Here is a 26080-nt window from a genome sequence, read left to right as displayed (position 1 = left end):
CACAAATCTATGATTGACTAGCCTTGGCATTTACAGCATCACATTGACGAATTGACTGAACAGCTACAGAGAATAAACATAGGGTTTTTGCTCTGTGGAAAGAATGAATTGAAAACAAAACGCAGCCTGGATTATAAGAAAAGAATTTAGCTACCGTAAAATATATATTTGAAATCATAGAAATTATAAAAACGTTCAGGTTTGAAAGAAATAAAAACAAATTATTTGAAATCTTCCATCTAATGTGGTGCAACAGGATTAATCCTAAAAAAAAAATGTATGAACCATAAAAACTTTGACATGTTTGTAGAAACACTTTTTTGTACCCTGTTTCTACTATATACAGTAAATGTGCTCAGCGGATACTAAAGAAAATTTACAGGCAATTTCATAAAAATTATGAAAACTTCATGTGTATAAAAACTCAAACGGAAAAAGATTCTGTACTGTACAACACAAGCTCACACAAAGTACATTTACTGGCTAAATGCATTCACATTTCACTTTGTTTCACTCTGTAAGTGCAGTTTTTCGTGCTTCATGGTGACAGTGTTTGTTGTCCTGTTGTACAGAGGATATCCGGGATCAGGTCGTAACCCCGGGGGGTGTGGTCTGCTTGGTAGCAGTCGTGCTGCAGCCCTGGTTGATGGCGTCGGTGGAGATCTGCACCGTGCAGGCCACCGTGTTGCTGTAGACCCTGCGGTTAAGCTGGATCACCGTGGTCTTGGAGGGAACAGAGATGTTGCCGTTCTCCGTTGACCAGTGTTTACAGTGAAATAGAATCAGGAAACATCTGTAGAACTGAGAGAGAGAGGGAAAGAAGGATAACGTGAGCATAATGTGCTGCCCAACCAAACTGAGCATTCTTGTTAACGTCCTCAGGGAAGTATTGGCCTATGTTTCACCGTGCTAGAGAGACTGGTGCTGATACAGGTCTGTGCAGAGTTATTTCATGCAGAAATCCTCTCTTAGTGCACTCCCATGTCCTCAGTCAACAGGTAGTGAGGATTTTGCAGAGAGGTTCGTCCCCTAATGGCCTGTTGCACTGGCTGAGTTGAGAAAGTGGCCTTTACGGTTTCATTATTGAACACATTAGCTGGAAAGGCCTGATGGCGGCTCTTGTGTTTGTGTGGATGTAAGGGAATGAGTCACGATGTCATTTATTTTTAATTTGTGTTGCATCAGAGGTCATTCGTACAACGGGTGGGACCTTTTCATCACTGACGACTAGAGTTGAGTTTTGTATGGGCGCCTCTGTTTCGCAGTCACTTACATTACTTGAGTGCTGCTGTGTTGTTGTGGTGGCTTATCTACATGTGCCAAACACCTATCTTAATACCATCTTCAGGAAAGGGAATAAAAAAAATAATCCTGGAGCCGCGTGTTTATTGACATCAGCTCATAAATTGATAAGGTTCTTCCTTGGATCGTGCCAGTCACCCGAAAAAAATTCATGGCAATCGTTTTGCATCACCCAGCTAACAAATGAAGATGAAAACAACCTCCTTGACCGAGTAATGCAAACCCTTCAAAAAGAATATTCCAAAGTACAAATGTTTAAAACACATTTTCAATTCCACTGGTTTAATGTGTCCGTGTTGTAAAGACTAGCTGATTTATTTTTTAACAATCAATCATTTGTTACCTCAGTTAATGAGGTTATCTGCGTTTGTTACTAAGCAGGATTATGCAAACAACTACAGATCAGATTACAGTATTGTGAGGGGGTTAAGGTTTTTTTTTACATTTTGGGGAATTTCTCAACAAATAATGCAGAGATCTTTATATGAAAAAATTTGTACAATTATAACGATGACGTGTAGAGGTTGTGAAAAGAGGAAATTGTTAGCTGTTAATAGATTCTGTCTACATGGTGTATCTATTTACATGTATATGCAACATGTTAAATGGCCACTCTGTGCTACATACACTCTCCAATGGCCATTCTGGTTGAGTTTTAGAAAAGACAAAATTATTAATATCTTCAAGGAAACAGAACATGGAGAAGCGACTAACAACACATGCTTACGTGACTAACGTGCACATTGTGCAAGAAGCATTTTGCTTGGTGTTTTGCCCTGCATGTTATAACAAAGAAGGGGGAGGAGGGTTGTGAGCAGAATAACAATCACCAGAGAAACAGATAAACAGAAATCCTCTGCAAAGAACAAATAAAGGAGGAATGAAGCACAACAAAGGATAGGAAATGTATGTTGGAGCCTTAACATCTATTTGTGCTGGCTGCATACTATCAGCGGGCATGAAAGATACCAGGCTGCACCTGCTGAGGCAGCATAACACACTGACTTCATACATTATGTATTCACTTCTGTTTTTATCCTTATCTAAAAGAGGTATTTCTCAACATGCAAGCTCTGTGGTTTTTCAGCACAGTTGAACAGTAGCACTTCTATTCGCATGTGTGCCTGCGAAATCCTGGTCTTACTGCCGTCCTTGACTTGGACATTGTACTGATCCACTGGAGATTTTGTGGAGAATTCTTTTTTCAGAGGATTACCTGTAGCAGATGCTGAGAAAAACTATTAAATGTGAATCCTGGGCAAGAACTCAATAAGAATATTTGCGAAATTGTTGAAAAATTCCTGTAACTCCCAGCTACTCCAGTAGAGCCACAGCAGATCAGACTGTGGTTGTTCTGGGAAGCATCCAGGTGTGAATGTGAGCTTTCAGTTTACTCTTAAAGTAACACTCTAACTTTTTTACCTTTTTATAATAGCAGCTTCAATATTTGTGAGAAGAGTGGAACTGAATGAATGCCAGAATCAGGACCAGCAAGTTGAGGAGGGTAGCTGCACTGTAGATCAGTTAAAAATACCTAGAAGTCATTAAAAAACAGCTTTTATCTCCAATAATCAGAGAGGAAATGTGAGGACTTATGAACAGGGTTTGGTGGATTTGTTACATCAGCAGCTCTTCAGGTTCAGGAAGCCGGGGATAATGGGGTTATATCCACTGTTTAGTTGTGTTTCAATTAAGTGGGCTGGACTCTAGTTTTTTTTCTCTACATAAAAAACCCTAAGATGTTCAGACACCGAGCCCAACAGAATCAATGAGGGCGCTGTTGCTCAGTAAAAGTTACATAATGTTGATTTAAAACAGGATACTGCTCTGATGAACTCAGGTGGATTAAAGTGAAAGTTAAGAAATGGAATTCAGAGGCTGATGGATTCAGCCATCAATGAGTTTTAATGTAAATCATGAAATTATGTAATTAAATGTGAACTTCTGTCTTCACATTGCAGGAATCCTCCTGATGATGTCACTCTGCGAGCAGGTGCATTTGTACGAGTACATTCCCTCCATGAGGCAGACGGACCTGTGCCACTACCACGAGCGATATTATGATGCTGCGTGTACACTGGGTGCCTACCATCCCCTTCTATATGAAAAGAACCTGATCCAGCGGATCAACACGGGCCCCGAGAGTGACCTCCGCAGGAAGGGACGGGTCACTCTCCCAGGCTTCAGCACCTTCAACTGTGACATCTGAAATATGAAACCTGAACCTCTTTGTCCTACACACACACACACTCTGGCCTTTTCTGGCTGACTAAGGGAGAGGTGCAATAAAACCACTGGAGACATGGAGGCTGAAGCTTACAAGATTCAAATTAGACCCACGAAGAACATAAGCCATACCACTCCAGGGAGGGATCAATGCGGAGGCTTCAGAAAGAACTTGTCTTCATCAAGATGGTTTACTAGACCAGAGACTTCCAGGAAGAGTCTCCAAGATGTGGATATGAAAATTTCTCTCTGCTTTAGCTGAGCCACGTTAGCTGTGGAGCTGACTAGGGTAGCAACAGATCAGTGTTTTTAGATAGACACGTGAGTTTTCAATAACTGTGTGTGTTTCAATGGTGTAAAATGTGTGTTTTTTAAATAGTTCGGGTGGTTCTCCACTTAAAGGTAATGCCACTGTTTATAATGGTGGATACTTGTGATTCTTCTTCTTCTACTGGTCCAAAGGGTTGTGAATAAGCAAAGGACGTCATCCACGCTGAATGTCACAAATGCAGCATTGTTTTTAACACACAAACACACACCGCAGCAGCACATGCAGAACAACGCGTCTCTGAAGAGACAGTCATGCTGTCACATCAGTCATGGTACTGTACATTGCTCTGTAGCAGCTGTTCCTGTTTGACATTCCTCTGGTATCGTCTTGTGCAATCAGAAGTTGTACGTCGTCCTGAGGGGTTAATTTCACACTACTGACATGGTTAGGCTTAATAACTAAACCACTTTCCCATGCATGTTAACTCACAATCGTCAGGTTGTCACTTCACCTCAAGTGTTTCGGACGATTCTTCAATAGCCTTTCTGCCAGTTAAAAGCTTACTGGAAGGCGCTGTTCTTCTTTTTCTATTCATTCTACCTATCGTTACATATTTTCCTTTCTCTGACGGCGTATTTGAATCAATGTATACAGGGCTGAAATGGATCTGCGGAACAAACAGGTGCTCAGACCCGCCGTACACTTGTGCCTAGTGCTTAACTGAACACTTCCCTCGGGTTGCCTCGTGGCTGGATCGTATACAGACAGTACACACCGTGGCAGGACACCGGTACCGTGGAGACTGGTTGCCATGAGATGTGCGGAGCAGTCGATATTGCTGAATTGACCTGTATCAGGGGTCTCAGCTCTGCCTCAGCAATCACCACCAGCCCCTGTTTTCTCATCGTCGGTTCACTCTTTTATTGAATGTAATTTTACCACTGTGTGGCCAAACCCTGGGTGGAGATCACCACTGCAGTACGGTCTCTGTGTGCAGCTCGCTGCAGGGATATTTCTTTGTCATGTAACAGCATGAAGCTCATTTCCTACAACTATAAATGTCTCATATTTTCTTAATCCTCTAATATTGGTCTGAACCCATCCACAGCTCATAGCGGAGATGAGTATAAAAGAGGAATTTGAACCAGTAATATCACCAGATTTGCTTTGTCTCCGACTAGGAGGAGTTGTTTTTTACAGTGAGGCAGTGCCACATCTGCGACGAGCTCCAGAGATATTAGTTCGGTGTGGAAAAGAGGCTTGGTGGTGTTTTTGACTGCAAATATGCAGTCGATCGGTCAAAAATCTTGCCTAATACAAGAGATTTTTACTACTAAGTGTATTATCTTACAAAATGTGCTCGTGCCATTGGTTGTGATTTGGTGAAAGATGTGAAAACTTGTCACAGAAATGTTGCTTTGAATAGTTTTATGACTGTTGAAGAAGGTAGGTATGTGTTGTAGCATGTAGATGATTCTGGGGTTGGTATCATCCAAAATCTGACAGTATCAGTACAAACGCATTGTGCTGATACTTAAACTGTTTTACAAGTCGAGTCAAACCTGATTAAAGAAAAGAAACAGAAAGTTGCCCAAATATTTGTTGCTAACTTTTAATAAGTAACTTTCAGGGTGACTATTGAAACACTGATATTCTGTGTGTCGCGATCTAGTAATTTTCTTTGGAAATTTAATTGAGAAACTATGTGTATATGAAACAATCGGACAATATTGAATAATTCCGTGAATTACATACATGGCTCAAGTTCTTCATCACATTGATGCAAAATTCTGTCGATCAAATATTGCCAAGAAAGCTGTTCTCATTGATTTGCAGCATCTTCGATAATAATGTTAATGATCAAAGATGAAGCTGCCTCAGTAGAAATCGTGCAGAAATACAGTTGGCAGAGTATATACGCTATAGAGGGTATAAATAAAGTGTATATCATTATAACGCATTCAGGGTTATATAACCCTGGCCCACTTTTCTGATTGATGCGTTGGCTCATTGTGTTCAGAGTGCAATAAGTACAAAGGTTTGATACCCAGCCCCATTTTCATGTTAATTATATAGGCATGTTCTCAGAAGAAAAAAGGGGCCAGTGTAAAGTCAGCAACTGTAACAGAGGTCTAAAAAGTAGAAACGGTTTATGAAAGATTTCAGTCTTCATTCACAACCATGCAGAGTCTCAGCTCGGCTGTAGGTTCTGAGATAAGTATCCAGATGTTTTAGTGCTTGTGATTGTAACACACTGAAGGTGCATAAACCCTGAACATATTGTACATGTGTTTTTCTTAATAACTTTGATCACTTTCCGATGCACAGAGCATGCACGCCGAGATCAGGGCTTAAGAGTCTTAAACTGTCTGTGCTGTACTGTGCTGCGAGTAGACACCATTGTCATTAATGTCGTGAGAGGAGGTTGTACTATAACATTTTTTTTCTCTTAAGTGGTGTTTTACATATTTCAGTGCATGCTTTTGGAAAAGGGGGGAAGGCGTTGCCAGATGGGAAACGTTGAAGTTCAACGTTTCCCATCAGAGGCGTAAAAGGATCAGATTATTGTACAAGAAAACAATTACGATACCTAAACAATAACCACGTTGATTATAAATAAGTGATCATTTCATGAATGAGCAAATATTAGCTGGAAAGACGTCACTTGAGATGACAACACGTTAAATCAGACGCATGATTCATATTCCCAGACATAATCACAACAAGTGTAAATACAGACGTAGGATCAAAAGCCTTTTTACTACAAGGATTATAATAACTCCTACCACTGTCACAAAAAAATTGAATTGTGTTCATTATGGAAAGTATTGATCATGCATTGCACAGTCAAATTATGGTAAATCTGGCAACGTGGAGGTGGAATCACATCCAGCTGTAGGTAGAACTAGTTCCTTTGAAGCAGTTGTGAGTGCGATGCCTCCTGGCAACTTCATCACATCCTGATAAGGTGCCAAATTCCTTTTATTAATTATGTTTCAGCTGAGCAAGTTGAACTCAGAATGAGGCGTTGGGGAAAGCGCAGCCCCTCTGAGGTGCTTCCGCTTCTCTGGGACGCTTAAGATGGCGCGTAATTGAATTTTGATCCTCGTCAATGCAACTATGTTATTGCTAGTATTTAATACAGGACATGACATTAACTTTGACAAATGGGGAAGCGGCGAGATGAGAAAACGCATTCGGAGACACTGTATTACATTTCTCTCTCTCTCTATCTCTTTTTCTCTTTCTCAGCCTCCGTCTCGCCGCTCTTTACCCTTGAGGCCTATTTTTCATGTGTTGTTATTATTCAGTATTGTGGGAACCGCTGCACCACACACTTCCTCTGCAGGATTGTTCTACATCTCAATTTTTTTATTTTCTACATTTCCCTGCTTTGGCTTTCTGCGGTATTCCTAAAATGAAGAAGAGAAAAACAAAAAAAGAAGCATCCATATCCGAACATGGTAAGAGTGAAGGTTGTGTTTCACTCCCAAAAGCCTTAGGGTGTTCTTCTTGACTTTGATTTGTCAGTGAATTCTCTTCTAATTACACTTGAATTAATATTTAAATAGACCATTTGTATGATTTCAGCTGTTGTAATTTGTCTTTTTTTACAGTGTAAATAAAGCTGTTCATGTCAAACTGTCCTTGATTTTCTAAAATCACAGCTCTGCTGTCGACTCACCTGTTTATTCATGAGTATATAAATGAGAGGGTTGATGACCGTGCTGCTCTTTGCCAGGAGCGAGGGCACCACGCTGGCCACGGGACTGATGATGTTGGGTGGGCCGAACGTCGCCATCATGGCCACGACACCGTAAGGCATCCAGCACAGCATGTAGCAGGCGGCAGTGGTCAGAACCATAAACAGTATGTGGTACTCTCGCCTCCGGGCCGCTGTCTTACGGACCTTACCCACCTGTGGACGAGAGCGTGAGAGTTTTCTTTATCAGCAAATTCATATCCATACACTGCTACCTTATTCACATTCATATTATTTCATGTTAAAATGCACATAGACAAGTAAATGTTTGAACCAAAAATCTTCAGTTAGGGTGCGAGACTGGATTTGTTGTTTAGGAATACTGATCTACTGAAAAAGATGGTTGTGTGATATTTACTATGTGCATCACATTATGTGACCTGGATACTGGATTTCGAAATGGCCCTCGGTGACATGAATGAAATTTGCTTTCTCAGAACATAAGCCAAATATTTCTCCATCTTCTGAGTTTGCTTCCACATCGTTGGCCAGCTGAACATTAGTGTTTCTAATTTTGGCCCCATCAGCTCACAGGCTTTACATCGGGGTGATGTCACCCATAAAAATGACTTTTCTATGCTATGGGGAAGTTAAAGTTTCGATAAGAACTTCACTGAATAAAAAATCATGACATAACATTTCACACCGTCATCATCGACTAACTAATTGAATCCAAACTTACAGGTAATATACACACTTGAACAAAGAGTGTGATAAGAACTACGTGAAATGACAGAAACCATCCATGAGAAAAATGTATTTATTGATCACTTTGACTATTTTGGTCCATGTTCCATTCACTAACATGGAGACATTGACACAACATTTTTCAACCACTCAATATAGAAATGGACACACCTTTTCAATATTCTCCACCATTGTGTTACTTCTTGAATCTGTCACACACTGTCGTTATGAGTCAATTGGCAAATTTGAAATACACTTGATTTGTGTAACTCCAACAAGTGAAGCCTTTTAAATTAGTGTTGGTAGAATGTGAACATGTTTTTGTGTACAAAAAAGGGCCTGAAAATGTTCTGGCCAAACAAAAACCCAGTGTCAGTATACATTTGGAAGTGAATGTAATCCTTGAAATAATGTGAATCTGACCTTTAAAAATAAAAAATATAATGTACATAAATGAATATAGCTGGGGACCAAGGCTCGATAACATTCGTTTGATATTTCTGCAGGAATGTATAGTACAGCCCCCTGCGACCCGTAAAGGATAAGCAGTAAAGATAATGGATGGATGAATGGGCAATAAATGGCGGCTGTGACGGGAATGCTTTGTAGTATTAAACATGCTGTTTGGGCATATACTGAATCACTTTAATCATCTGGGCCTGGTGATTAAAGAGACTTTGACATATTGAGATATACTTTATCTTAACATCTAAAGAAATTGCTTTCTGTCTTGTTTGTTTGTTGATCAGGTCTATCCAGTTTGAATGGGCGGATACTTTAAATGTGGCTGTTTCATAAAGCAATCAGAAAATGAAATCATTTTCTCAAACAACTGATTCATTCACAGTCTGTTGAGAGCAATGATGTGAGACACGCATTCATTTCTCACCCGGCCCCTTTCAGCTTTTGATTTATTCCTTTGCTCTATGAGAATAATCATGCAATTTTAGGTTACTGATTGTCTCATCTATCATGATATCATCTAATTAGATTCCAAAATATACTTCTGACAAAGGAGGGGGGTAGTGTTGGATTTGTTTTACTCAGGTAATGAAAATGAACTAATTCAGCTAATGTGAATTAGTTCATTTTCAGAAAAGCTTCTTACTAATTCCAGTGGGTACAAGCTGCAAGTGTCCGGCAATATTTCCTCTTCTTTCTTATAATTTGCAAACGTTATTTTTTACGCTGTGTTTGTGTCATGTTCTAATAATCTTCAATTTGTATAACACCTTAAAACTGGGGTTTAAAAAAGAAGCACTGGATTAAAATGACAAAGAAACAAGAGGATCTTTGAGGGGTTTATGTGCCTTGTTTATGGAAAGCTGTGATAATCCCCTGCCCTGCTAACCCTCTCGGCTTTAAGGATTAAACAACCTAAGTCACATGAGTGCAGAGGATTTCGCTTTCTTAACGCAAGCAACTTCATTACTTAAAACTCAAAACACTATCACCATGCCTACTCTAAATGTATGTGACAGAGTTTGGCGAGAGGATGTCTAAAAGTCCAGTTCTATAATCTCTTGCTGCCCACTGAGCTGGATCCACCTATAAAAAAATCATTCTGCTGTGTCCAGGTCAGTCTTGGGTTATTATGTGGGGAACTGATGCATGCCTCTGCATTCATTTTGGGTTTTTAAGATATTTTGTGCCTCAGTTACCATCATATGGTCCATCTGCCTCCGGAATCTCCCTTAAGCTAATAAGAGCAGCGACATCCAACCAACCAACATGCTCCGCAGCTGAGCAGTCTGTGCAGGAACAGCCACAGCTGCAACACTCTTTCATGCTATTTCGTAATATAGCTAACAAAAAATATCAAAAAGGATTATGTAACAAAGGGCTCGACGTTACTAAATACTTGTTTATTTGTTAACCTTCATTAAGACATTTCTTTTGATGTGCATATTTGGGACAGACACAATATCATACATACATTGGTGAACAGTACTTTAACACACACAGAAATTTGGTGAAACAATATTTATTTATAGTTTGTTTGATGATTTGGTTGCGTGCTGCAGGTCGCGGGGGGGCGGTGGTCGTGGCACGGGGTCGCTCGCCTGTAAAATACACAGAGCGCACATTGATTATGTATTCAATCTTTGAAATGTTGGGGAATTGCTCAGTAAAGGAGACTTTTTATAAAGTGACAAGTATTGGAAAATTGAGATGTGTAGTATGCTGTTAACTTACCTCTGTTTGCTCTCCTTTCTCCCAGGGTGTTCGGGCAAAAGACTTCCCCAGGGGGGCACGAATACCTTTTCAATAATTCCGGGAGGGTTAGACCAATTGAGTGGGCAAGGGGGAAGTAGATCCAAACTATTGTTTTATGATATTTATTGGTATTTATTTCGGGATGGTTTGGTGGATAAATATTTCTTCACTGTAAATGTATATTTTGGTAATGGTTTTATGTAAAGAATTAATGTATATTTATACTGGGGGTTATGTGTGGGATTCTTGGAGATGGTATGTGTTGGCTGAATTAATTGACAGCCATCTGTATATGAGGCAGCCAGTCTGAGGATGTGGCACAATGCTGTATCATCTGTGCACAAGGGTGAATAAAATAGCTTTAAGCCTGAACTGAACCTGTATCGTGTGTTTTTTCTTCTCTGGACGCCTCAACGGCTCGGGCAATCTAACAGGTCGAATAACACATCCCTTATCCAGCTTCTGTAGAGACGTCATCAAGAAATATTACTAACAGAGTAGGCAAAAAATCGAAAATTTCAAAAAGTAAAGTCTTCATATTACCGGAATAAAGTCTGCTTTTCATTTAGAGGGGGGATAACAAAGGATCAGTCTATTGCATGTATTAAAATAAGGATTGTGAAGCTTTACTTTTGTTTAACTTAATAGTTAAAAAAGTAATTTGGCTCTTCAGCACCACATTATCATAAATATTATAGGAATTTGAAGATATTGCTCCAGAAAATTTGTCTTTTCCCAAGATTTTAATCATGGCTATAGAGACATCATATGTCTGTGAACTTATTTTGGCTGCTCTGCATTCAAGTCTAATCACTGAGTGGATGAATGGCAGGTCTAACTTTTCTGTGATGGATAGCTCCTTGATTCATAGTCTGTCAACCAAACCTGACATTTGCTGCTGATGTGTTTGGCCTGGCAATCACACTTCATTATAACTGTGCTGAAAATATCAATGATGTGGCGTCATCACATCATGTCACCTGTCAGCTTCTCTCACATCTGTGTGGGAGATGGTGTCTGAAGTGTCCCAAAATTTAACTATGATCGACAAGCTCCGAATAACTTTTCCCATGTGGCATATAATGGGCCAAATGGCGTATAGGTGTCTATATTCTAGCTTGAAGCTATTTCAGCTAGTTGCATGCACCACTGCAGTTGCATCAGCTTCCTTCACTGTGTCGTGTGAGAGACATACATTTCCTCCCAGGAGTGGGCGGACACTCCCTCCGGCAAAGACACATGAGCTTGTGAAGAAAGGAGCTATTTCTGTGGGCCTGGCAGAGGACAGGAATGCTGTGCCTATTTTCTGGATATTTCCTAGTCCCAAAGAAGACCAAAGCTTTCTTGAAATTCCTCCTCAGCCTGTACTTTATAAAAGCAGGGCGAGATGGGAGGGGCTGCCACATTCACGAAAACCTGGATCATGCTCTTGCAATTTCCTGAGGGCATGCAAAGACTCTGTGAGGAGGCTAACACTGGTAGAGATCTGTATACATCACCCCTCAGACCAGCATCTGGTGTGTAGAGTTCTCCTCCCAAATGAGGCATTCAGGCATCAGGCTTCCTTTTCTCAACTCATAGACCTTTGTGAAAGTGTAATACATTGATGATTGCGTTTCATAATTCTGCTTCTATGGACACAAGTGTAGCACTAAAAGGCCACTACCCTGTACCTCACAAGGCACTGGAATTCAGAGACTGCAGTGATCTATGCAGGCCGCCTATTTATGGATCATTTAGATTTTGAAAACAAGTTGAATTTTGAAGTATTATTAAAGTATGAGAAAATGGCATAAATTGTGTTATTATCTCACAATATTGAGTTCAGTTGTGTCCAGGAGAAATAGGCAGGACAAACTTTTTTGAACGACTGATGTGTTTATTTTTGACTCATTGTGTTTATAGTCTTTGACCGTAATGCTTTCCTTGCTTGGTTATTGGATTTATTTCTTTTCCCCATTATTACCTGTTTTATTTTGAAAGTTCCTCCCTCTAACTTTACTTCCCTCATCTTTGTCTTGTTACCCTATTTTGTCGATGGCCTGCCCCGCCTCCATTAGTTCCCCCTGTGTCTTGTTAACTCTCTTGGTTCAGGTTCAGTTTGCCTCGTCAGTTTCTTTTTCAGTGTTCCAGTGGTTTCTTGGTGTTTCCTTGCAAGTTTTTTACCCATTTGCCTTTGACTATTAGATACCTCTGCTTTACTGACTTCCAATTTGTTCACCATACTGGTACGTCAAATTATGGCTGTTCTTTGATGAAATACATTAATATTGGTTTACAAATCAAATTCATTTCTGAATTTATCAAATAAATACCTAAATTATATCGGTTCAACATGGCTCGTAACGCCACCCAGTGTTTGAAACCATCCCGGACCTTGCAGAGCCAATATTTGCGTAAAGCCATTTATTTGGGATTTGGCACCAGGAAACTCCGGAGGCAAGAAGCCACTACTTCATGCGACATTTCTGTTGCTGTGTGCTTTTAGAGTCCTGCAGAACCGAGATAACTTTGCTTTAGCAAGCTAATTGGTACGGTTGTGTGTGTTTGCGATGTGTGTGTGTGTGCATTTGGGAGAGATGGCGGGAGGTTTTTGGTAGTCCTAGCCCCACTAGCCTGCAACTGCGTTCTACAGGCATTTTTATAATTTTCACAGAGAGACACTTCAGTTTAAGATAACAGGTTAAATCACACTTTACAGACTCTTCATTGCATCTGGCCTTGTTGCACATCTGCATGTTGCACATGATACATTTACAGAAAAGTGGCATAAACACAAGTACACACACTGTCACTGTCTCTCTACCTGTTTGACTGCCCAGAGCAGCCTACCATAGCAGTAGATCATCACCAGGATAGGTAGACCCAAGCAGAAGGTGAACAGACAGATGATGTAGGCGTGTGACTGGACTGTCTGAGACGTCCAGGACACAGAGCAGCTTGTCCCTGCCCCCTCAATGCCATAGCTGCTCCAGCCCAGTAGAGGGGGCACTGTCCAGAACAAGGAGTAAAGCCAAGTTCCCACAACAGCCAGCAGGGGTTTGCGGTAGTTTGGCCCACGCTTGTTGTAAACTGTCAGAGTGCTATAGCGGTCGTACGAGAGTATCACCAGAGAGATCAGCGACACGATACCTGAGAAAGACAGAAAGGAGGAGTGTGAGTGGGCAGCAATGTTATTTGGCTCACAAGACACCGAACACCAAATTGCAGCACCGAAAAAAGACTGTACACAAAGATGGAGGACGTGAAGGTTCCCCAAAGAGAAGCCAAAGCGTCTCGATCACCACCTGCCTCCTACATGTCAGTGAACAGGACAAACCAAAAAGCCATAGAACACATTTTATCTCAAGGAAGGTTTCTGTTATTCGAGGCAGACTAGTTCTTATCTAGTTCTGACATTTGGTTTTAGTTAATTAACGTGTAACTTGTGATGGCAGGACTTTGATACCACAGCTCCATACCATGATCACTAGTGCACAGACTCTGCACAAGATGGCAGCATTCGTATCAGGGATGTTGGCTTCATTTCTGGGTAGTGGGAGGAAGTGGAGACGCATCCTTCATCTTTACGTACAATATATCGAGTCAACAGCAGCACTAGCAGTTTCGTAAGCTTTGATATCAATGCTATCATTAGCATGCTAACATCTTTACAATAGACTGTGGATACCCTGCCCCTCCATAACTAACCGGTTGGGCTGGTTTCCGACAGAATCTTTCAAATGATATTCATACTCTGGTCAGGTAGAATCAAATTTTTGGGGTCACAAGTACATTTTTTATAATGCCCATGCCTGTAATCTGTAAATTGGTTCTCTCATGCTAAGATACTGATAAATATGTATATACATAAGTTATAATGTTGACCCATTAAATTTCTACTTGTTGATAACGCCAGAGAAATTCAACAAAAGGAGACTGAGACTGAATCGCGAACCATGAGGTTCATAGTACTTAACAAAGAATAGAGGGATCACCAAAGTCAGGGCATTCGGGGGCCATTCATTTCATCTCTACTGTGACACAGTATTGTCACACTTTAATGCTCAGAGGATGGTGCACAAGATAAAGGTTGGTTTGTTATATGCACACCGATGGGAAGCTGTTCTTTCTCTTTATACATTTGGCTTCTTCCTCCCCCTCTGGTTGAGGTTGTTTCTAAGCCAAAGTTGAGGATCTTCTGAGGACATCAAGGCAACAATATGCCTTAGTTTAGGCAATTAGGCCAAGATTCATTCAGTTGTACAAGATAGAGCATGATCAAGGTTACATTGTATAAGAATCAATTCTATTCAATCAAAGGGGAAATTAACATGATAACATTGTGCATGATCAAAATGTTACATTTCTGTTAGACTTCCCAAACTCACTGAAGTAGACCGAGGTTTGTGACATTGAATTTCAATCAAAGAATCTTAATGTGTCTGATCTACAGTAAAAACCTGCGATCAATGATCCAAGTTGATGGATTATCAAACTGGCTGACTACACAAACAACCGGCACTAAACCCAAAGCTGATTAATTCACATGAAACATTACTGCTTCTTTGTTTAATATTTGATCATTGAGTAATTTATTTAATTTTTTTCATCATTGCTACATATGCAGCCTTAATTATCATTCGCTGGAAGCTCCACAGAGAGAAGCATATACTGGGTAAATGGCTAAACTGTCTCTGCCACAAACTCGTGTTCAGCACTTACACAACTCTGCAAGCTTGAGGAAAAAACCCTTGAGTTCACCAGAAATGCACATTCAGGTCATTAAGTAAATTATGTAAGCATTACACTTGGCCACAATTCTAAATAAAACCTATTGAAAAGCAAAGCTGAAAATCTTGTTCATCAATACATGCAGTTCAGCACATACTGAACATGTCACACTGTGTTTGATTTCTCATTGCCACATGTAGTAAACACAAGTTGCCACGGTACAGTAGCACATATGTGCTAATCTAGGCAGTAGAATCGCTGCTTATCCTAAAAAAACGGAAGCACTTCAAACCTGTGATGACGTAGTTGTCACACCACACTGTAAACGTAGATTGAAAAATTGAAATTAGAGCTGCCTAAGAGCAGGCTTCAGGCGATGTTTGGCCTCACGCTGGTTTTCCTCAGGCAAAAATATACCTCGAGCTTTGTTCATCCTAGTTTTAATAAGATATATAAAGATGCATTCAAATTAACCCCCTCTTATCTATGACTTATTTTCAATTATTTATTTACAATCATTATGTGTAGGGTTGGGTACCGAGAACCGGTTCCAATATGGAACCGGTTCCAATACAACCGGTACCTACCCGGACCGAAATGCAACGGAGATTTCGGTGCCTCATTTCGGTGCCTGAGCCAATGGAAGACTGAGGTCTCCGCTCGTCTTGGCGGTGCTCCGGGACCGGCTCCGGGACCGGCTCCGGGACCGGCTCCGGGACCGGCTCCGGGCGGGAGGAACGAAGACCACGCCGAGAAATGTTTTCATAAAAGCGACCGCATTTTAGGGGGACGAAGGCTGAAGCCCCCCTGCGACAGCCCCAGCCGCGGAGACACGGGGGTCTCTGAGGGAGGGAAAGCGACCCTCAGTCTTCATTTGGCTCAGGCACCGAAGTCAGAGTCACGAGTCAGAGTGTGTGTGTTTTGTATTTATTTTTATTTATTTAAGTATAGTGTAAACTTTTGTTAACAGTTCGTATGTTATTCATAGTTTTAAGTTCAAAAGGGTTTTGTATTTATTCATATTTATAATCTACTTTATACAGTTAATATATTTGGCAATAAAAAAGCCTTTCTTAGTCAAGTATCGTTTTGTGCACTTTTTTGAAAAAAGTATCGGTTCAGGCACCGTTTAGGCACCGGTATCGTTTTAAAAGTATCGGTTAGGAACCGGTATCGGATAAAAACCAAACGATACCCATCCCTAATTATGTGTGGCTTACACCATGCAGCATGTTAGTTGTTGCACACATTGCACATGCATTTTGATGAAGCTGCAGACACCACAGTGTTTTAGTACTGGTGCTTCTCATGTGAGAATGCAGACTCTTTATTGTGTTTCTGCTTTATTACAACACAACAAACCGATTGTTTACAGCAGCTACCATCAATTTCATAGAGGACTTATGCTCCCTGAAATAGCCCCGGTCAAATTCATCCCTCTGACCCTCGTGCCACTTTATATATCTTCCTCCCTGGATCTCTCTACATTTTTCTTTTTCTCCTCTTTCAGTGCCATGATCCTAGGAAAATGTGCCATTATCTGTTTGCCAATAATGACAAAACCTTTGTACTGGAGCAGTCATCTTGGATCGTGATATGATCCTCAACTTCAAAATACCTCATATGACATTTAAGGAATGGGGAGGTAGGGGCCATAAAATCCTGGATCTCTTGCAGAGGAAAAAAAATGGCACTTTGAAAGCAGGCAGACCACATGAAGCATGACAAATGAAATGCATGAAAGTCTCTTTTTACTGTTGCTCAGAACTTCTAATACAGAAGGAAGATACAATTAAACTCCTATAGAGCAGAAACACATTTTAATATATAATGCCTAATGGAGAAATGCATGTTCATGTAATGAAATGAATAAAACATACATTCCCTACAGTGGGCCAACACATAGCCCATCTGCCTTGAGGTTGAACAGCACATGAAGGAAACTAACAAAGGCACAAAGAAAGCAGGCAAATTCCAAACGTCAAATCTCCAACTTCTGCTCAAACCTTGTTGCTATGAGCCTGCAGAAATCAAACTCTTCGCATTTTAATGTAAAACATTCAAATATATATTATAAATTTAAAATCCCCCAGAATTACTGGCATGAGATCAAAAAGTGTTAGCGAGGCGTTGAGTTGGCTGACTTGGCCGACTTGGCCTCTCCCCACGCAGAAGTGTAATGAGATCAGTTCAGATCTCCCTTTATTTCTGTTTGTGGTCTCAATGAAAATCATTGTGTATCTGTCATATTCAGTTTTTTTTTAACAAGGATGAAAGTAATCATACATGGACAGAGCTGGTCCTGTGGAGAATAACCTAATGTGATGAGGCTGATAAATCATATCTGACATCCCTGCCCTTTTTACGAAGACTGTCCACTGTGTTTATCACAATAACAAGCATTTCTACCTCAGAGCAAATAGTGTTGTGCTTGGTTTGGATGGATCTACTAATTACTTGATTTGTATTCAAGAGACATGTATGAATCTGACCAGTTAGCCGTGCTGGTTCAACACTTCGGTCCAGACCAAAACAAAAATAACTATTGGATGGATTGCCATTTAATCTAGTACATGTATTCAAATACTAATAATGCAAAATGCAATCTTGTCTTGACCCGCCTCCTTTTAACACTCTCCGACACAAAATCTCTATCTAAAGACTTTGGCTCTGACACCACCAGCTGGACAATCTTTACTTTGCCTCAAAAACAGACATTGGATCTCAACATTTATCCAATAAACACTTCACTGTCTCATTAGTATTACAGCCTCACCGAGCTGCCAGAGAGACCGTGGACTCTTCTTTTCCAGTTGTCATGTCATATCTGACATGGAGTTACTGTTCTTAAAGGTTTTCAACTCCTAGTTGCATTTACATCAACTTCCAAATCGTATTTATTTCTGGGAAACTGCAGACCATCTTTTCTGTCAATCCGCCTTTGTTTTTCTAAAAAGAACTCATGTTCGTTTATCGAAGTAGAAATGTACTGTTGCTTTAAGTATGTTTTTTGAGTGTTGACTTTTGACATACAAGAGGAAGATTTGTAATTGCGTTGTTGATCCTCTGACTTTTCAGGAAGCAGCTGTTTTTTTTCGCTGCATGCCTTTCCCACATTCTCTCCTCATTTAAAAATACTGTAGATCCAACTTGTTACCTTGTAACAGAGGTTCCTGAAACTGAACAAAGGGGGGAATACCTTTGTTCACTGTGATAAAATCAAACCCAGATATGTTGAGTCCAGTTATAGATGTTTTATTGTATATCAATACAACCATGATTATAATAATCCAAATAGTTAGAATTGTGAACTCACATAAAGTGTAGAAGAGGCCATAATCAATTAATTTCATGTTCATGTAAATCCATAAGGAAGAGTGGAATCAGGGCCTTTTGTCATCCAAACAGTACCTAGAAGGATACATTTTGAATATTCTATATTTTTCATGGTCTACTATTCCCATGAAAGCAAACAAGTGTTTCGACTTTCTGCAACGAGAAAATACACTATGATGCAAAAGAAAAAGGGGTGTTTCATTGAGTTGGAGGGAAACAGATCAGATAAACCACAGCGGGGGAAAAATCTTAAGCCCCAGTCCCATGTCTCTCTCTGTGGACCACTCTCTGAGGATTACCATAGTGAAGAACTGAACACTACGACTCGCATTAGAAAATTAAGATTATAGGATTTTACACTTGTAATGCCAATGCAGAATTTTCGTTATCGTGATGTTTCAAGCTCCCAATGGCAAATCCTACTTTAACACATCATCCACCAGATAAAAACGAGGCAGAACGCCAATAATAATACACAAGGGTGATAATCATCATCATTTGCAGGCAGCATGAATCATATTAGTTTGTCTAACTGGAATTAATATCGATTAATCTAGATGTTAGTGAGCATCCTATTAACCTTTGAGAAATATGAAGATTAACATTTTTCTCCTCCACTAATCATCTAATTCGGGGAGAATTTTTCTGACACACTCCTAAGCTAAAATCATTTCTGATGTCCCTCCTGGTTTAAGACTCCTAGGGATTCTTATAATTCAACCCCATAATGCCTGTGGTAAATAAACCAATTTGAGATGAAAACTATTACCATCCTGCAGTTGTATGCCTCCACCAACCAGTGCAGTTCGTATGAAGTCAACAGGACCTTTGGCCACAGAAATCTAGCAGCTCATCTCTGAGTCAAAGTATGAAAAAATATCCCTATAGGTAGACTTGAAATAACAAGGTGCCCAAGAAGTCCACAGGCCACCGTGACTTTGACCTTTGCAGACCAAAATATAATCCGTTCATCCTTTAGTCCAACTGAATGTTTATAAATTTGAAGAATTTCCCCCCTCAGGTGTTGCTAAGATATCGGGTTCACAAGAATGGGACAGATGGCCATACAGACGGATCATCCAAAAAAGCACTGTGGTTCTCCTTTCCTAACTCCTTACTCATTATTTTGACTTTCAGAACACTCCCATGGACTGTTAAATAAAGATGGACAGCATGACCACTCTTAAAGTGAAGCCACAGAAAATGATCGCCATCTGGTGGCTGGCTGCAATACGGTTCATCAATCCTGCCTCCGCCATTGTTGGTGGATGGGACATGGACCAAACTTAAGTCAAAAAAATCGTTAAATACATATTTTTTCTCAAAGGTGTAATTTTGGTTTCAATTAGTTTCATAGTTATTTGATGCGTATAAAAACAGGATGAAACATTGTGTATTGCTAGGACCTAGCTACAACATCTCAATCCCCCTACTTTGCAGACGCTGGCTCCAAATGTGCCAGATGGCACCGTTCATATCCAGGATATTTTGGCATTATTTCTGAATGGTTGGAGGAGGGACTGAAGAGAATGTCAAATACCTTTCAGGTTCATTTTAGAAAAAACGCCTGGATCATCACTTTTCTATAGAAAACCAAAGGCGGATTGACAGAAAAGGTTGTGTGCAGAGAATATGACACTGAGGTGGTAAATTGGACATTTAGAGGACCCAGTGGGACGTCTTATGTTGCTGCAGTCTCCAATGTAAATGTCATTCATTCCAAGTGTTTTTTTTCTAAATTGATCCTTGTTGGAAACTCGGCCCTGTACTGCAGCACGAGAGCAACTGGTGATCAATCATGGTCATACATGTGATGTGTGAGTTTGTGCTCCAGCAAGGACGTATAGAAGCTGTCCCTCTGCCATCTCATTTGAAGGAATCAATGGGATGGAGACGGTAGCAGGAATATTTATAGAAGAAACAAATAGCGGTGGATAAGTCCGACAGTCATATCAATCATATCAGTCATATTTAACCAAAGCAGTTTGTAATTTTCATACAAATTAAAGCACAAGCATGCATTATGGAAAGTGAAATTTGTTATGTTCAATTAACAAGGTCACAGCTGGGAAGGACATGATGTACTGAACAATGTGAATGTGCTGGATTCAGACTGTGAACATGTAAAATGTCACAGACTTAAACAATATAAATCACATTGAAAAAGGAATAGAAGTGCAAATATGGAGAATGTGTGTGTGTGTGTGTGTGTGTGCGTATGGTGTCTGCAGGTGTATACTCATTGTATTTAAGCTATTGGCTATAGGACTGATCATTACCAAGTATGCACTTCTCCAACAGAATGACAGGCCTGAGGGGAAAAGTCAATAAAATCCACTGACTAAAGTGTTTTAAATCAATAGAAATCCCTCCACATAAAAAGTATCTTTATTTAACCAGTGAGGCAGTGCAAAACAAAGAAAGTGAAAACATGTAAGCGAACACAGGGCATTGAGTTTCAGTTCTACTTAGAAGAGTGGCTAAGGAAGAATTACAGGCAAGGACGCTACAGAAATGGTAAATGGATTTGTATTTATATAGCGCTTTTCTAGTCTGATGAAGACCACTCAAAGCGCTTTACAGTACAGTTTCACATTCACCCATTCACTCACACATTCATACAGTGCATCTACTTGCAGCTTACACTTCGGCATGCAGATGGTTCAGACTGGGGATCGAACCACCGACCTTCAGGTTGGAGGACGACCACTCTACCCCTCAGCCACAGCCGCCCACAGAGTGTGTCAGCGGGGCTCCGGAGAGTATCAGCACAAGCAGGGGCAAAGGCAGAACCTCTCTGGAAGGGGCACAAGCAAGTATGTGCTCTCCAGAGATTGAACAGTATGCCTGTGGCCAAGACAGGGGCCAAACAAGAGGAGCCTGAAAGCTTGATTTCTCTGGACACTAAATGGCAAATGCTCCCCTCAGGAGCTTGATCATGAGGTTGAAACCGGGTCCCCTGTAGTAGCGAGTTAGCCTGATGTTGTCATACTCATTATTCTAGTCAGAATATGAGTCTGATACTGCTCCATTGGGCTGTGATTATGGGGCGTGTTTCAACCGAACCAGGAAACAAAATGCCTCTTTGCTCAATTGCATAGACCTACAACCAATCAGAGCAACGTAGTATGTGACGTATGTCAAGCGACGCATAGTTGTTGTCAGTTGTCTATTTTACGAGTTTATTCACTCTCTAAATAAATCAATTGAAATGCTGCAAATGCCGCTCCTTAATCCACCGGAAGCAAAGCCCCCAGGAAGCAGCTGGAGAGCAGGGCTGCTTGTGAGAGCCCCTGTCGCCGGCAGCGTTAAGAAGCCTCATCGCTACCGGCCCATGACCGTTACCGGCCCGGAACCGCTACCGGCCCGGGACTGTTACCGGCCGGTAGCGAGGCTCTGAGAGAGATCTGTCGCTACCAGAAATCCACGGAGCTGCTGATCCGCACGCTGCGCTTCCAGAGCTCCGCTGTCATGGCTCTGCAGGAGCCAGCGAGGAGTCAAAACGGCAGTTAATCGTTTTATTCAAGCATACACTTCCTTGTTGCTCCAACATTAACCGCAACAGCGTCCCAACATGTGTCTTTTTTGTCTCATATGTGCTGAGGAGCGTAGTGCCCCCCCCCCCACACTCTCTTTTTATTTATATGACTGATTGTGTGGCTGCAGCATCGGGGCCAGCTGATAAATTGGACTTTTTCCGAATCCCGTAGGAGGACGGCAAAAACATCTTTTCGATCTACAAATGCCTTGATCGTGTTCCTCTGTTCCTCTTTCAAAATGAATGCGCTGTCGATGTCTGCTGAAACAGACTCAATGGCAGCATCGACACATCTCAGCTCTTCAGCGGCAGGCAGCGCTCTTTGGTGACGTGGTTGATTACGTCACTGTTGATCATCTGTCCATCATCGTATAAAGTCCGCCCTGACAATTTGATTGGTCTGAACCGCTTTGGTTCGATCATAGTTTCTCCCCAACGGAGCAATGCCAGACCGAACTTCCCGAACTCAAATGTTGTGGGCGGGGCTAAGTTCGTCTGACACCCAGGCTAGTAGCGAGTGTTTCAGGCAGAACTATCGTGGAGGGCGAGCAGGATGTTGTAGGCGTAATAAATGGTGTTTTGTGCACCACACATTAACGCTCTGCATGTCGGTATATGTGGCCAATCAGAAGGAGCCATGCTGCCCTAGATGATAGATTAAAGACATTCAGATCATTGACTGTTTTTTCTGTCAATGATTCATTGTCAGATGAAGAGAATAGAAAGAAAACAGAGAATTTTAAAATAGATATCCTCCAATGAAACTCTACATTGGAAACTTCTAGTGATCACATATTCCCTATGTGAGATACATCAAGATTTGTGGTTGATTATATGAAAGAATTGAGAAGATTGTTTATGATCATAGAACCTGAGGGAAAAGTAACAGCGCTTATACATAGTGTTTGTCTCTCTCTCTCTCTCTCTCTCTCTCTCTCTCTTTATTTATTGCAAGTCATATGGTAATCGAGATATTAAACAACGTTAACGCATATCGCATGTTTTCCCGCAATCGTACAGCCCTAATGTGCATCAACTCCGGCATTCAAGACCACGCCAACCCAACTCAGCAACAATGAATGGAAACCCTTTAGATGAAGGCATAAGCTCTCTGCACGTCTAACAAATCGTTTGTCATGTCTTCATCTTGACGTCAATGCTAATGGATCAGCCCTGGTTTGCTTGAGTTAAGGGTTAGGAGAAGTTTTTGGTTGTTACTTTGTTACAGTACGACTAGAGGAACTCTGTCATGGTAACAGTAATAAACACATGGTTGAAGTTGTGGAATGGTCGTTAAATGGAACATGTGGGACTATAGCTGACACAGGGATAGAACCGGTCTCCATGAAAACGATTTGTCAAATAATCCATCCACCCCAACCTCCTCCAAGGGCAGATTTTGTAATCAATACAGCCACTAGAGGCTACTTGACAACTCAATCTTACTACACGACATAATAAACTGCTTGCACATATACTTATACAGTCATTTTTAAGGGAAAACCATGGAAAACCACTGAAAATCCTCTTTCTGGACTGACTGAAGTCATGCATCTTTGTGTGACAAATTCTAAATCACTCGGAGTTTCAGTTGTGCAGGCAGCCCTTGCAAATATCGATTCATTCACACAAGGTATATAAAGGTACATTTGACCAGACCATTCAATAACAGAGCTCACAGACAGTGTAATGATTCTACACTGAACTAGACCCTAGTCCCTGTTCTTTGTTTTGTTTTACATTAGGTGGAAAAGGTAAGAGCGCAGAGTAGAACTAGAGCAATAAATCATCTGGGCTGACATGTCAGTCAATGTTATTTCAGATACATTGGTGTATATGCCAGGTGGTGAAATGATAACAATTTCTTAGTTTCTCCACCAGAGAGCAGTGACAAGCTTTTCAACTGTACCATACTGCTCGTGTGTATTTAGAGCATAAAATTATTTAAAAAATAAATCTAAACAAAAACATGTAGAGGACCCATATCACGTCTGTTTGTTTCTGTTGTGTTTATATGTTGTGTGTTATATATATATATATATATATGATGTATGTGTCTAGTGTATCCATGTTGTGTGTGTATATTGTGTGTGTATTTTGTGTTTTTTTCTATATGTTGTGTGTCTTTATGGCATGTATATGTTCTGTGTATATTTTGTGTGTCTTTATCTTCGAGCATATGTTGTGTACCTATATTGTGCGTATATGTTATGTATCCATATAGTGTGCATATGTACATATTTTGCGTCTATATGTCATGTCTGTATGTTGCATATGTATTGTGGGTGTATGTTTTTTCGATATGATGTGTATGTTGTGTGTATGCCCAACAATCAAGAATCTTAAATGTGTCGATTACAGTCATTTCACAAATGGCAATAAAGACCTCCATCCTCTGCTGGACTCAACATACAAGCATCCAGTGCTTTTATATAATGATAAACTCATGACTTGTTTATGATAATGATGATGGGGACTGTTACTATTAAGAATCTGGGACCAGATAAAATACAACGCAACAGAGATTTAACTACAGTTGACACTTTGCATGCTATTTAAACTGAGCAACCACAGCTTTGTCTCCATTATCTCAGGTGGGCAATTGTGCGAAACTGCAAAATCCCACTGTGCATATTGATCTATAAAGTGCTTTTTGCAGAAAATGCACATTATGGTGGCACACTTCACATCTCACAGTTACCTCCTCGAACACATCAGCTGATACTGTGTTTTTTTTGTTTAGGTTGAGGTGGGGGGGAATATAAAGAACCTACCAAAGCAGGAGTTGATGAAGCCGTACCAGCTGCAGCCGCTGCGCCCCAGCAGCCACTTTCCTCGAATACTGGAGGCGAAGCTGAGGGTGGTGCCGAATAAGCACACCAGCATGTCACTGATACTGATGTTGAGCAGCAGCATGTTCACCGGTGTCCGCAGCTTCTTGAATTTGCAGAACAGGAGCAGCACAACGAAGTTGTTGAGGAAGCCAAAAGTCATGATGAAGCCCAGCACGACGGAGAGCACCACGAAGCCCGTCGGGGAGAGGGTCCCTCTGGCAGCCGGCGGGTCAACCAGCTCCTGGTCATCGCTCAGGTTGAAGCTGTAATTCAGACCAGCCTGACCAGAAAACATTCTGCGGTCCATTCATCGGAGCTTGTCCTCACCCTGGAGCCGCTGGGGCACTTTAGAGTCGCTCACATCGCTCACTTGCAAAGTTAATGGATGGCAGCTTCTTTCTCAAGTCCATCTCCATGCTGGTTTCCCTCAGGAACGCGCGACCTGCTGCGCTCAATGAGCACATTCCTCCAGTGATGATGAGAGCATGTGGCTGCAGACTTCTTCCTATAAAGCTGACACGAACAAACACATCGCACTGTGCCACCTGTTACCTTTACGCACTGCGAGTCTCTTCTCCTCCCCAAATTCAGGGGCGCGCAACAGATCCTCTCCTCACAAAACTGTCATTATTCATCCCAAACGACTCGACTCTTTCCCTGTGGGTGTCTTTGTGTTCGTGGTGTCTGTCGTGTCCAGGTCGCTAGTTTTGGATCAATTGTAAATCCGCGCTCACGATGGCGACTCCTGCGAGAAGAACTGCGCTGCGTAAAGTGCGCTCCGCTCCGCTACCCAGCATGTTTTAAAGACCACGGTGACGTCACGAGGCACTGGGATGGCAGGGGCTAGGGGGGAGGTGTGTGTGTGTGTGTGTGTGTGTGTGTGTGTGTGTGTGTGTGTGTGTGTGTGTGTGTGTGTGTGTGTGTGTGTGTGTGTGTGTGTGTGTGTGTGTGTGTGTGTGTGTGTGCGTGTGTGTGCGTGTGTGTATGTGTGGTGTGTGTGTGTGTGTGTGTGTGCGTGTGTAGTGTTTAGCTTTGGGTGAGGGGCTAGTGAATTGATTTTGTCAATAAGGTTCGCTTTAAACAATGAATGTAAGTCAATTTGTGTTACCTTTATAGAACCCTTACCAGTGTAATCAGTGACCTTGTCAGGACCAGGTGGCTTCATGTGAACCAAAACCTGGTCCTACTGAGGC

The 26080-nt window shown here is 41.2% G+C and overlaps 2 protein-coding genes across 2 annotated transcripts in view; one reads left to right on the top strand and one right to left on the bottom strand.

The window, feature by feature from the left end:
- The window catches only part of st6gal2a (ST6 beta-galactosamide alpha-2,6-sialyltranferase 2a), a 31339-nt gene extending 27475 nt beyond the window's left edge, over positions 1–3864 (top strand). The window contains exon 5 of the mRNA XM_061088542.1: positions 3264–3864. Within this exon, the coding sequence (XP_060944525.1) occupies positions 3264–3511 (248 nt within the window). The 3' untranslated portion in view covers positions 3512–3864. The remainder of the gene's footprint in view (positions 1–3263) is intronic.
- Positions 586–25194, bottom strand: tmtops2b (teleost multiple tissue opsin 2b). The gene is made up of 4 exons (XM_061088551.1): positions 24828–25194; positions 13273–13598; positions 7485–7718; positions 586–801 (listed from the first exon to the last, which is right to left on the bottom strand). The coding sequence occupies exons 1-4, from the start codon at positions 25192–25194 to the stop codon at positions 586–588; spliced, it is 1143 nt and encodes a 380-aa protein (XP_060944534.1).
- Positions 25195–26080: the final 886 nt, after the last annotated feature.

This window comes from Limanda limanda, chromosome 16 (genome assembly GCF_963576545.1).
Source record: "Limanda limanda chromosome 16, fLimLim1.1, whole genome shotgun sequence".
Taxonomy (NCBI): Eukaryota; Metazoa; Chordata; class Actinopteri; order Pleuronectiformes; family Pleuronectidae; genus Limanda; species Limanda limanda.
This window is presented reverse-complemented; position numbering and strand designations above follow the sequence as displayed.

Bases quoted from the DNA above. Each gene is read 5' to 3' on its own strand.
- tmtops2b (XM_061088551.1), bottom strand. From the start codon at position 25,194: ATGGACCGCAGAATGTTTTCTGGTCAGGCTGGTCTGAATTACAGCTTC. The intron at 13,599-24,827 runs GTAGGTTCTTTA...TGTCTTTCTCAG, and splicing joins CTTCATCAACTCCTGCTTTG to GTATCGTGTCGCTGATCTCT. The intron at 7,719-13,272 runs GTAGAGAGACAG...TCTCGTCCACAG, and splicing joins TGCTCTGGGCAGTCAAACAG to GTGGGTAAGGTCCGTAAGAC.